Genomic DNA, 13,998 nt, shown 5'->3' with positions numbered 1-13,998 from the left:
TTCATCTTGCGTATGTTGATTGATGTCTCATGTGTCCCTAGAATGTATAAAACCCAACTGTGCTCTGACCACCTTGGGCACATGTCATCAGGACCTCCTGAGGCTGTGTCATGGGGTTGTGTTTTCAACCTTGGCAAAATAAACTTTGTGAATTAACTGAGACATGTCTCAGATTTTCAGGGTTCACAGGGCCAAGCTAACTTTGGAAGATATTTAGGCTATAGTTTAAATGATAATAAGTCTTATCCTAAAACTCATTCACTTTCGTAAAGCTAATGGGAGGCCATCAGGCTGCGGGGAGGAGGGGAGCCTGGGTCCTGCCAGGGTGCTGACATAAACCATTGCCAGCCATTTATTCCGGAGGTTATAAGATATGCAGCTTCCCCAATTACTCTTGCAAATAACATCAATATTGTAGAACATAACACTGGCCTTTTGAGGTATCTTTTCAGGGTTTTGTTTTTTTTTTTGCACGTCTGACACCCACGGCTCCACCTGGACCAGCCAACCCAGCTCCTATGGTCCCACCCAGAAGCAATTCAGCCCACAGAAGGACAGTTTTGACTCCTTACTATTTCACCTCCACCCCAGTCAATCAACAGCAAGCACCTATTACCTGGCCACCCCCTCCCTTCCCCCAAACTGCCTTTGAAAAACCCCTGACCTAAGACCTTTGGAGGAGATTATTTGAGTACAAACTCCATTTCCCATGTGGCATGACTAGTCTTGTATCTATTAAACTTTCTCTACTACAGTGTTGTGGTCTGTCTTTACAGAGTGGGGCTTGAGGCTGTTTGTAAAAATGTTGCAGTCCAGCGTAGTACTATACCTAGCTTACACTTGGTAATTTTTTTCTCAATCAGTCTAGTTAGGAGGTTATCAATTTTATGAATCTTTACAAGAACTAGCTCTTACCTTTATTGATTTTATTTACCTATTTTTAAATTTTAATTGCTATCTACTCTTATTTTTATTACATCCTTCCTTCTACTTGGAGTTTAATTTGCTATCCTTTTTCCAGTTTCTAAGGTGAAAGTTTAGACTTTGATTTTAAACCCTTATTCTCTTTCAGTACAAATGTTTAAAGCTAGCATTTGCCTCCAGATACTGCTTTAGCTCCATCCCACAAATTTTGATATATTGTATTTTTATTATCATTTAGTTCAAAATATTTTAAAGTTTTCTTTGCAATTTCTTCTTTGACCCATGGGTAATAAAGGAATGTGTTGCTTGATTTCCAGATAACTGCAGCTTTTCCAGATATCTTTCTGTTATTAGTTATCAGTTTAATCCTATTTTGGACACAGAGCATATTCTGTACAATAATAGTTCTTTGAAATGTATTGAGATTTGGTTTATGGCCCAGCATATGATCTGTCTTGGTGGATGTTCCAAGTTAAATAAAAAAGAATGTGTATTCTGCAGTTGCTGGGTGTAGTGTTTTAGAAATGTCAATTGGGTTAAGTTCCTTGCTCTAAATGTAGTTTATTGCCAATTTTTAAATTTGTTTAACCAATTCGTGAGAAAAGAGTGTTAAAATAAACTGTAATTGTGGATTGGTCTATAAATTTAGTGCTGCCAGTTTTTGCTTCATGAATTTTACAAACTTGGTCATTAGATACAAACACAAGTAGGATTATTATGTCTCCTTAATTAATTGACAATTTTATCATTATTAAATGTCGCTGTTTATTCTGGTAATACGTTCTGATTTGGAATTTACTTTGTCTGATATTAATATAGCTAAATCAGCTTTGTTATTAGCATTTTTTTAAAACAGAGTCTTGTTCTGTCACCCAGGCTGGAGTGCAGTGGTACAATTTTGGCTCACTGCAACCTCTACCTCCTGGGTTCAAGTGATTCTCTTACCTCAGCCTCCCAAGTAGCTGAGATTACAGGTGCATGCCACCACACCTGGCTAATTTTTGTATGTTTAGTAGAGATGGGGTTTCAACATGTTGGTGAACAGGCTGGTCTCGAACTCCTGGCCTCAAGAGATCCACCTGCTTTGGCCTTTCAAAGTGCTGGGATTACAGGCCTGAGCCACCGTGCCCAGCCTATTAACATTTATTATTACGACATGCCTTGTTTCCCGCTTTACATCTAACCTATCTGTGTCTTTTTGTTTAAAGCTTATTTCTTATAAATGACATTTAGTTGCGTTTTACTTTTGTAACCAATCTGAAAATCTTTGCTTTTAATTAGCCTTTTAGTCTGAGTACATATTTTATAAAAATTGATGTGGTTAGATTCAAGGCTAAAGATTAGTACCTTTAATATTTCTTATAATGTAGATTTGCTGGCAATAAGTTCTCCCAGTTTTTGTTTGTTTGAAAAAGATGTATTTTGCCTTTATTTTCAAAAGCTATTTTCCCTAGGTACAAAAGTATAAATTAACAGTATTTCTTTACTTTCAGCACATTAAAAATATTACTTTGTTATATTCTAAGCTTACATTGTTTCTCATTTACGAGTCTGTGATTATCCTTCCCACCCCCCCTTCCCCCACTGTATGTAATTTGCCTGCTTTCTCTCTCTGGCTGTTTAATTTTTTTAAAAAAATCACTTATTGTTGTTGGGCACAGTGGCTCACACCTGTATTCACAGCACTTTGGGAGGCTGAGGTGGGCAGATCACCTGAGGTCGGGAGTTCAAGACCAACCTGACCAACGTGGAGAAGCCCCATATCTACTAAATACTAAAAATACAAAATTAGCTGGGGTGGAGGCACATGCCTGTAATCCCACCTACTTGGGAGGCTGAGGCATGAGAATCACTTGAACCTGGGAGGCACGAGAATCACTTGAACCTGGGAGGCGGATCATGCCATTGCACTCCAGCCTGGGCAACAAGAGCGAAACTCCGTCCCCCCCCAAAAAAAAATCACTTATTGTTAGTAATTGGGCTTTTATTTGCTTTGAAGTAATTTTCTTTGTTTTTATTCTGCTTGGGGTTCATTGAAATTCTTGAATATGTAATTTTATACTTTTCATCATATTTGGAAAATTATTGAACATTATTTCTTCAAATATTTGTTTTTACTTCCTCGCTTCTAGGGTACCAATTACACATGTTGGTCTAATTAATATAGTTCCATGAGTTACTAAGATTCCAATGTTTTATCTCTTTTTTTTCTTTATTTTGGCAGCTTCAATTGCTATGTCTTCACATTCACTGATTTTATCATCTACATTTTCTATTCTACTGAACAGACATCTAATAAATTTTTAATTTCAGATATTTTAATTTCTAGAAGTTCTGTTATTTTTTCCTGTGTTTTAAATTTGTTTGTTGATTATATGAATGATTTATTTTGAATTACTGAGCATATTTATAATACATATTTTAATGTCCTTGTTTGCTAATTCCATCATTATTATTATTAGTTTTGAAATGAAGTTTCTCTCTGTCACCAGGCTGGAGAGTGCAGGAGCATGATCTTGGCTCTCTACAACCTCTGCCTCCTGGGTTCAAGTGATTCTCCTACCTCAGCCTTCTGGGTAGCTGCGACTACAGGTGAGTGCCACCATGCCTGGCTAATTTTTGAAGTTTTAGTAGAGACGGGATTTCACTATGTTGGCCAGGCTGGTTTCAAACTCCTGACCTCAGGTGATCCACCCGCCTCGGCCTCTGAAAGTGCTGTGATTACAGGTGTGAGCTACTGTGCCCAGACATATTCCATGATTTCTGTCACTTCTGGGTATGCAGCTATTGACTGATTTTTTTCCCGATTATGGGTCACATTTTCCTGCTTCTTTATGTGTCTAGTAATTTCTGATTGAATGCCAGACATTATTAGTCCATATTGTGAAGTGTTTGGATTTTATTGCCTCTTTAAAAGAGGGGAAGGAATTTGAATTATTTGCAAATTAGTTTGATCCTTTATGAGCTTCTTTTAATACTTATATGGCAGGTTGAGAGTATCATAGTTCTCTTTTATCTGCAGGGAATATGTTCCAAGACCCACAGGGGGTGCCTGAAACCATGGACAGTACCAAATTTTATATACACTATGTATTTTTGCCTATGATAAAGTTCAATTTATAAATTAGGCATGGAAAGAGATTAAGACCTGATAATAAAATTGAACAATTATAACGATATACTTTAATAAAAGTTATGTGAATGTGGTCTCTCTCTCTTTCTCTCAAAATAGCTTATTGTACTATATTCACCTTTCTTGTGATGATATGAGATGATACAATGCCTATGTGATGAGATGAAGGAGGTGAATGACTTGGCATTGTGAAATAGCATCAGGCTGTTGACCTTCTGATAATATGTCAAACTTATGAATTGTTTATTTTTGGAATTTTGCATTAAATATTTTAAGACCATGCTCAACCACAAGTAAATAAAATTGTTGAAAGTAAAACCACAAATATGGGGGTACTGTATCCTTTAACCTAGAGTTAGGTTAGCCCTGCTATTAAAGTGTGGCTTTTCATGTAAGCATTTATATTTTTTATTTATTTATTTATTTTTGAGATAGAGTATCGCTCTGTTGCCCAACTGGAGTGCAGCTCTGTGATCTCTGCTCACTGCAACTTCCACCTCCAAGGTTCAAATGATTCTCTTGCCTCAGTCTCCTGAGTAGCTGGGACTGCAGGCATGTGCCACCTCACCCAGCTAATTTTTTTTGTATTTTTAGTAGAGACGGGTTTTCACCATGTTGGTCAGGCTGGTCTCGAACTCTTGACCTCAAATGATCTGCCCACCTCAGCCTACCAAAGTGCTGGGATTACAGGCGTGAGCCACTGTGCCAAGTCCATGTAAGTATTATTAATGCCTGAGGTCTTCACTGAATCTCTTCAGTCTACAGGTGGTAACTTGAATATCTCCAAGGTCTGTGTGAGGTTTGGGATTATTTAACTGTTAGTACCTTGGCAGTTATTCTTTGTCCAGTGTGTGGAATTTTCATTTATGCATGTCCAGATTAGCATTCCACAAAGACTGGAAAAGACCTCTCTGCAGATTTCTGGCTCTTTCTCTACAATGCTTCCCTTCTCTAGTACTTTGCTCTGAAAATTCTAGCTACTTCAATCTCCAAGGTCGTATTTCTGACTCCTTAGCTAAACAAGACTGCTGGGCTGTGCTTGGTTTATTTTTCTCATGTCACAGATTAAAAATGGTCTTTGGACAGGGTTCAACTCATTTTTCACCCATTTCTCTAATGCCATACTTCTGTTTTTGTTTTGTACATTTTGTCCAGTTTGAAGTCAAGCTACTTTTTCATGAGCAAAAACTTAGACTAGAGTATACAGATGTTCCTTTACTTATGATGGTTCCTCTTATGATTTTTCTACTTTATGGTGGGTGTATTGGGGTATTAAATGCCTTTTCAACTTATAATATTTTCAATTTATGATAGGTTTATTGGGACATAATCACATTTTAAGTCAAGAAGCATCTATTGTTGATTTGTGGGAGCCCACTGCAATGTTTGAATATAGTATTTAAAATTCATGATTTATTTGTAAAGCTGTCTCATTTTATAAATTGTGTTGAGACAATGCAAAGTTTGTACAAGTAGGAATTGACAAAAATTACTACAATCTACAATGACTCAAAGTGTTGTGTAACAGCACTACCACCAAATAATGTAAAATCTTGATTATCACAATATATTTAGTATTTTTTTGAGAAGGCAGAAAAGTAAATTATATACAATACATAATAACTTACATTTATATATATCTCTATTTTATTACTAATACGAGTACCCCTGACCCATCAACAGACCTAACCAGACATGTACAATAATAATTAAATCCAGTTGTCTTTGACATTTTGCTAGGTTTTAATCATATTAAAATTATTGCTTTATAGATTTTTAATGTTTTGGTTATGAAGGTTTGTTTTTCAAGGTGAGGACAAAAATTCATTTTAACAGCTCATTAGTTTGATTTTAAATATTTAGTAATGTAGTACATAGGTATCCATTTGTTTTCTTGCCCCAGTTCTGTTAATGTTAGGGATAGGCCTGTGGAAGAAGTGGCAGCAGCAACAAAAGTTAGGAAGCTTGTATCACATAGATAATTTGTCATGTCTGAGAAAGCTAAATTGAAAGCCAGTTTTGGGGAAGGGTAATAAGCAACAATATTTCCACTATGGACTCTGCAAAAGTCTTCAGGTATATTTAAGGCATAACATTATATAGGTTAGCATGATTTCATATTTACCTAAGTTTTTTTTTTTTTTTTTGAGACAGAGTCTCACTCTGTTGCCTAGGCTGGAGTGCAGTGGCACAATCTCGGCTCACTGCAACCTCCACCTCCTGGGTTCAAGCAATTCTCTTGCCTCAGCCTTCTGAGTAGCTGGGGGACTACAGATGTGTGCCACCATGCCCGGCTAATTTTTTAAATTTTCGTAGGGATGCAGGTTTCACCATGTTGGCCAGGCTGATCTCAAACTCCTGACCTCAGGTGATCCACTCACCTCAGCCTCCCAAAGTGCTAGGATTACAGGCATGAGTCACTGTGCCTGGCCCCTAAAAGACTTAAAATCTTAAAATTTTCAGGTACAACCATACTCTCTTCCCCAATAATTTTTTTTTCTTACTCTGGATTTCTTTGAGCCCTTTGTATTTGATTATGTTATTTAACCAGAAACTTAATACAATTACAATGAATTGTTTATTTAATAATAAGCTCCAGGAACTATCTCACAGGAAAATAATAATCATCTTAATATTTACTGTAATTAAGGACTCAATTTGTGCCAGGCCTGGTGTGAAGAGTTTTATATCAATCATTTCTATTTACCATACCTTGATTAGAAGAATCTATTTCCATTATGCTAATAAAAAATGGCAACAACAAGGTTCAGGGAAGTTAAATAATTTTCCCAAGGCTACAGTGCTGTCAGAAATTAGCAAGCCAGGATGCAAATCTAAATTAGTTTGACTCTCAAGTCCACTAAATTTCCAATATTCCAAGGAGCTATCAACATCAGGTGCAAGTCTCTGAGGCCACCCCAATCATGCTGAGGGCTGGAGGACTTACTCCCTAAGAGGAGGGATCATGATGGATGGGAGGCAGGACTAGATTGCAGCTCCGACTCAGATAGAGCAGTGTGTGGAGGCTCGCGTCATGAATTTTTGCTCTAGAATGACTGTAGGAATAAATCAGGAAACCTGCGAGTACCCACAGACCTCTCTGAAGGAAGTGGATTGCTCCTGCAGGACCCAGGAAACACTCCAAATACTGTACTGGTATCCCCAGATGAGAGACCCACAGACGGTTTATATAACAGGACTCTGTGCAGACAATCCCTAGTGCCCGCCCAGAGCCTGGTAGACTTGCTGGGTGGCTAGATCCAGAAGAGAGATAATAATCACTACAGCTTGGCTCTCAGGAAGCTACATCCATAAGAAAAAGGGGAGAGTACTACATCAAGGGAACACCCTGTGGGACAAAAGAATCTGAACAACAGCCTTCAGCCCTAGACCTTTCCTTTGATAGAGCCAACCCAAATGAGAAGGAACCAGAAAACCAACTTTGGTAATATAACAAAACAATATTCTTTAACACCCCCCAAAAATCACACTAGCTCACCAGCAATGGATCCAAGCCAAGAAGAAACCCCTGATTTACCTCAAAATGAATTCAGGGGGTTAGTTATTAAGCTAATCAGGGAGGCACCAGAGAAAGCTGAAGCCCAATGTAAGGAAATTAAAAAAATGATACAAGAAGTGAAGGGAGAAATAATGAAATAGATACAATGAAAAGCAATAAAAACTTCAGGAAACAATGGACAGACTTAGAGCAATGCAAAATGCTCTGGAAAATCTCAGTCAGCAACATAATCAAACAAGTAGAAGAAAGAAATTTAGAGCCTGAAGACAGGGTCTTTGCATTAATCCAATCCAACAAAGACAAAAAAGAATAAGAAAATATGAACAAAGCCTCCAACAAGTCTGGCATTATGTTAACCAACCAAATCTAAGAATTCTAAAAGTTTGGAAAACATATTTGGGAGAATAATCTAGGAAAATTTCCATGGCCTTGCTAGAGACCTAGACATCCAAATACAAGAAGCACAAAGAACACCTAGGAAATTCATCACAAAAATATCATCACCTAGGCACATTGTCATCAGGTTATCTAAAATTAAGACAAAGGAAAGAATCTTAAGAGCTGTGAGACAAAAGCACCAGGTAGCCTATAAAGGAAAGCCTATCAGATTAATAGCAGATTTCTCAGCAGAAAGTGTACAAGCTAGAAGGGATTCTATCTATCTTCAGCCTCCTCAAACAAAACAATTATCAGCCAAGAATTGTGTATCCAGTGAAGCCAAGCTTCATATATGAAGGAAAGATACAGTATTTTTCAGGTAAACAAATGCTAAAAGAATTCACCACTACCAAGCCACCACTACAAGAACTGCTAAAAAGAGCTCTAAATATTGAAACAAATCCTGGGAACACATCAAACAGAACCTCTTTAAAGCATATATCTCACAGGACCTATAAAACAAAAATACAATTTAAAAAACAAAAAACCAAAGTATACGGGCAACAAGTAGTACAATGAATGGAATGGTATTTCACATCTCAATACTAACATTGAATGTAAATGGCCAAAATGCTCCACTTAAAAGATAAAGAATTACAGAATGGAAAAGAATTCACCAACCAACTATCTGCTGCCTTCAGGAGACTCACCTAACACATAAGGACTCACATAAACTTAAGGTAAAGGGGTGGAAAAAGACATTTCATGCAAAATGACACCAAAAGCAGGCAGGATTCTTACATCAGATAAAACAAACTTTAAAGCTACAGCAGTTAAAAAGACAAAGAGGAACATTATATAATGATAAAAGGCCTTGTCCAACAGGAAACTATCACAATCCTAAACATATATGCTCCTAACACTGGAGCTCCCAAATTTATAAAGCAATTACTAATAGACTTAAGAAATGAGATAGACAGCAACACCATAGTAGTGGGAGACTTCAATACTCCACTGACAGCACTAGACAGGTCATCAAGACAGAAAATCAACAAAGAAACAATGGATTTAAACTATACCCTGGCACAAATGGACTTAACAGATATATGTAGAACATTCCTTCCAACAACTGCAGAATATACATCCTATTTGACAGTGCATGCAACTTTCTCCAAGATAGACCATATGATAGGCCACAAAATGAGCCTCAATAAATTTAAGAAAATTGAAATTATATCAAGCACTCTCAGACCACAGTGAAATAAAACTGGAAATCAACTCCAAAAGAAACCTTCAAAACCATGCAAATACATGGAAATTAAATAACCTGCTCCTGAATGATCACTGGGTCAAAAATGAAATCAAGATGGAAATTTAAAAATTCTTTGAACTGAACGACAATAGTGACACAATCTATCAAAACGTCTGGGACACAGCAAAGGTGGTGCTAAGAGGAAATTCAAAGCCCCAAACACTTACATCAGAAAGTCTGAAAGAGCACAAACAATCTAAGGTCACACCTCAAGGAACTAGAGAAACAAGAAAAAAAAAAACAAACCCAAAACCAGCAGAAGTAAGGAAATAAGCAAGATCGGAGCACAAATAAATGAAATTGAACTCCCAATACAAAAGATAAATGAAACAAAAAACTGATTCTTTGAAAAAATAAATAAAATTGATAGACCATGAGCAAGATTAACCAAGAAAAGAAGAGAGAAAATCCAAAAAAGCTCATTAAGAAATGAAAGATATTACAGCTGACATCACAGAAATGCAAAGATTATTCAAGGCTACTATGAACACCTTTACACACATAAACCAGAATACCTAGAAGAGATGGATAAATTCCTGGAAAGACAGAACCCTGCTAGCTTAAATCAGGAAGAATTAGATAACATGAACAGACCAATAACAAGCAGTGAGATTGAAATGGTAACTTAAAAATTACCAACAACAAAAAAGTCCAGGACCAGACAGACTCACAGCAGTTTCCTACCAGACATTCAAAGAATTGGTACCAATTCTACTGACACTATTCCACAAGACAGAGAATGAGGGAAACCTCCCTAAATCATTCTATGAAGCCAGCATCAACCTAATACCAAAACCAGGAAAGGATATAACCAAAAAAGAAAACTACAGACCAATATCCCTGATGAATGTAGATGCTAAAATTAACAAAATACTAGCTAACTGAATCCAACAACATATGAAAAAGATAATCCACCCTGATCAAGTTGGTTTCATACCAGGAATGCAGGGATGGTGTAACATATGCAAGTCAATAAATGTGATACACCACATAAAGAGAATTAAGAACAAAAATCACATGATCATCTTAATAGATGCAGAAAAAGCATTCAATAAAATCTGACATCCTTTTAGGATTAAAACTCTCAGCAAAATCAGTATACAAGGGAAATACCTCAATGTAATAAAAGCCATCTATGACAAACCCACAGCCAACATAATACTGAATGGGGAAAAGTTGAAAGTATTCCCTCTGAGAACTGGAACAAGACAAGGATGCCCACTCTCACCACTCCTCTTCAACATAGCACTGGAAGTCCTAGCCAGAGTGATCAGACAAAATACATAAATAAATAAATAAATAAATAAATGGCATCCAAATCAGTAAAGATGAAGTCAAACTGTCACTGTTTGCTGATGGTATGATTGTTTACCTAGAAAATCCTAAAGACTCCTCCAGAAAGCTCGTAGAACTGATAAAAGAATTCAGCAAAGTTGCCGGATACAAAATTAATGTACACAAATCAGTAGCTCTGCTATGCACCAACAGCAACCAAGCTGAGAATCAAATCAATAACTCAACCTTTTTTTTGCAATAGCTGCAAAAAAACAAAATACTTAGGAATATACCTAACCAAAGAGTTGAAAGAACTCTACAAGGAAAACTACAAAACACTGCTGAAAGAAATCATAGATGACACAAACAAATGGAAACACATCCTGTGCTCATGGATGGGTAGAATCAATATTGTGAAAATGACCATACTATCAAAAGCAAGCTATAAATTTAATGCAATTCCCATCAAAGTACCACCATCATTCTTCATAGAACTACAAAAAAATTCTAAAATTCATGTGGAACCAAAAAAGAGCCCTTATAGCCAAAGCAAGACTAAGCAAAAAGAACATTACCTGATTTCAAACTATACTATAGTTTGAAATAATATAATCAGGCATCACATTACCTGATTTCAAAATATACTATAAGGCCATAGTCACCAAAACAGCATGATACTGGCATAAAAATAGGCACATAGACCAATGGAACAGAATAGAAAACCCAGAAATAAGCCTAAATACTTGCAGCCAACTGATCTTCAACAAAGCAAACAAAAACATAAAGTGGGGAAAGGATATCCTTTTCAACAAATGGTGCTTGGATAATTGGCTAGCCACATGTAGGAGAATAAAAGTTGATCCTCATCTCTCACCTTATATAAAAATCAACTGAAGATGGATTAAAGACTTAAACCTAAGACCTGAAACTACACAAATTCTAGAAGATAACGTTGAAAAAACCTTCTAGACGTTGGCTTAGGCAGAGATTTCATAACCAAGAACCTAAAAGCAAATGCAATAAAAACAAAGATAAATAGTTGGGACTTAATTAAACTAAAGTGCTTTTACCTGGGAAAAGGAACAGTCAGCAGAGTAAACAGACAACCCACAGAGTGGGAGGAAATCTTCACAATCTATACATCTGACAAAGGACTAATATCCAGAATCTACAATGAAGTCAAACAAATCAGCAAGAAAAAAAACAAACAATTCCATCAAAAAGTGGGCTAAGAATATGAATAGACAATTCTCAAAAGAAGATATACAAATGGCAAACAAACATATGAAAAAATACTCAACATCACGAATGATCAGGGAAATGCAAATCAAAACCACAATGTGAAATGCAATCCCATCTTACTCCTGCAAGAATGGCCATAATCAAAATATCAGAAAATAGTAGATGTTTGCATGGATGCGGTGAACAGGGAACATTTCTACACTGCTGGTGGGAATGTAAATTGGTACAATCACTATGGAAAACAGTGTGGAGATTCCTTAAAGAAATAAAAGTAGAACTGCCATTTGATCCAGCAATCCCAGTACTGGGTACCTACCCAGAGGAAAAGAAGTTGTTATACAAAAAGGATACTTGCACACTCATGCTTATAGCAGCACAATTTGCAATTGCAAAAAACATGGAAGCAGTCCAAATGCCCATTAATCAATGAGTGGATAAAGATATCATGGTATATATATATATAATGAAATACTACTCAACCATAAAAAGGAATGAATTAATGACATTCACGGCTACCTAGATGAGATTAGTGACTACTATTCTAAGTGAAGTAACTCAGGAATGGGAAACCAAATATTGTATATTCTCACTTGTAAGTGGGAGCTAAGCTATGAGGATGCAAAAGCATAAGAATGTTTTGGGGGAACCAGCCCCCAATATTTCAGTGTAGGTTCTTTCTATTTTCCCTAAGTGTTGGCCGGTCTGAAAAATAAAGAGAAAGAATACAAAGAGAGAAATTTTACAGCTGGGCCTCCGGGGGTGCCATCACATATTGGTAGGACTGTGATGGTGACGCCCAGCCGCAAAATCAGCAAGTTTTTATTAGGGATTTTAGAAAGGGAGGGGGTACAAACAGGGAGTAGGTCACAAGGATTACATGCTTCAAAGGGCAATAAAGATCACACGGCAAGGCAAAATTAGAAATACTGATGAAGGTCTATGTCCCACTGTGCACGCATTGTCTTGATAAACATCTTAACAGGAAACAGGGTTCAAGAGCAGAGAACTGGTCTGACTAGAATTTACCAGGCTGGAATTTTCCAATCCCAGTAAGCCTGAGGGTACTGCAGGAAACCAGGGCGTATTTCAGCTCTTATCTCAACCACATAAGACAGACACTCCCAGAGCGGCCATCTATAGACCTCCCCTCCAGGAATGCATTCCTTCCGCAGGTTTATTCCTTGCTGGGAAAAGAATGCAGCAGTATTTCTCCTACTTGCTTTCTGCAGAAAGAAAAATATGGCTCTATTCTGCCTGGCCCCGCAGGCAGTCAGACCTTTATCCTCTCTCATTCCCTGAAAATCACTGTTATTCTGTTCTTTTTCAGGGTGCACTGATTTCATATTGTTCAAACACCCATGTTTTACAATCAGATTTCATATTGTTCAAACACATAAGTTTTACAAACAATTTGTACTGTTAATGCAATCATCGCAGGGTCCTGAGGCAACACACATCTTCAGCTTTCGAAGGTGATGGGATTAAGAGATTAAACTAAGACAGGCGTAAGAAATTATAAAAGTATTAATTTTGGGAACTAATAAATGTCCATGAAATCGTCACAATTTATGTTCAGAGATTACAGTAAAGACAGGTGTAAGAAATTATAAAAGTATTAATTTTGGGAACTAATAAGTGTCCATGAAATCTTCACAATTTATGTTATTCTGCCACGGCTTCAGCTGCTCCCTCCGTTCGGGGTCCCTGACTTCCCGCAATAAGAATGACACAATGGACTTGGGGAATCAGGGGGAAAGGGTGGGAAGGGGATGAGGGAGCAAATACTACAAATAGGGTTCAGTGTATACTGCTTGGGCGATGGGTGCAACGAAATCTCACAAATCACCACAAAAGAACTTACTCATGTAACCAAACACCACCTGCTCCCCCAATAACCTACGGAAACAAAAAAAAATTTTTTTAAAAATCAGGTGCTAAATTTTGATTTTTTAACTTTTCCTAGATCTTTAAGACTGACCAAAATTTTATCAGTTTTCAAGGTCATTTAAATTCAGACACAATAATAAATAATTTACTTATTTTATAACTCTTAGTAATTTATGGGGGGGCTTGAAATTTCAGTTACCGTAGAATGATGGTACCCTCGTAAGTGTACAACTCCCAGAGGTAGAATTGTGTGTGATCAAAATTTTATTTTATTTACTTGTTCAATGATTAAGAGATTCTGGGGACTGATTTCATATAAACTTAACT

The 13,998-nt window shown here is 36.9% G+C and overlaps 1 protein-coding gene across 4 annotated transcripts in view; it reads left to right on the top strand.

The window, feature by feature from the left end:
• Positions 1-13,998, top strand: part of CNGA1 (cyclic nucleotide gated channel subunit alpha 1) — a 57,441-nt gene that overhangs the window by 13,596 nt on the left and 29,847 nt on the right. For all 4 annotated transcript variants that reach the window (XM_054485935.1, XM_063663632.1, XM_054485937.2 and 1 more), the window contains one exon: positions 3,417-3,516. In XM_054485935.1, coding sequence (XP_054341910.1) covers positions 3,417-3,516 — 100 coding nt within the window. The remainder of the gene's footprint in view (positions 1-3,416; positions 3,517-13,998) is intronic.

Source organism: Pongo pygmaeus, chromosome 3 (genome assembly GCF_028885625.2).
Source record: "Pongo pygmaeus isolate AG05252 chromosome 3, NHGRI_mPonPyg2-v2.0_pri, whole genome shotgun sequence".
Taxonomy (NCBI): Eukaryota; Metazoa; Chordata; class Mammalia; order Primates; family Hominidae; genus Pongo; species Pongo pygmaeus.
Note: the sequence above shows the minus strand (reverse complement) of the source record. Positions and strands in the feature narration are given on the sequence as shown.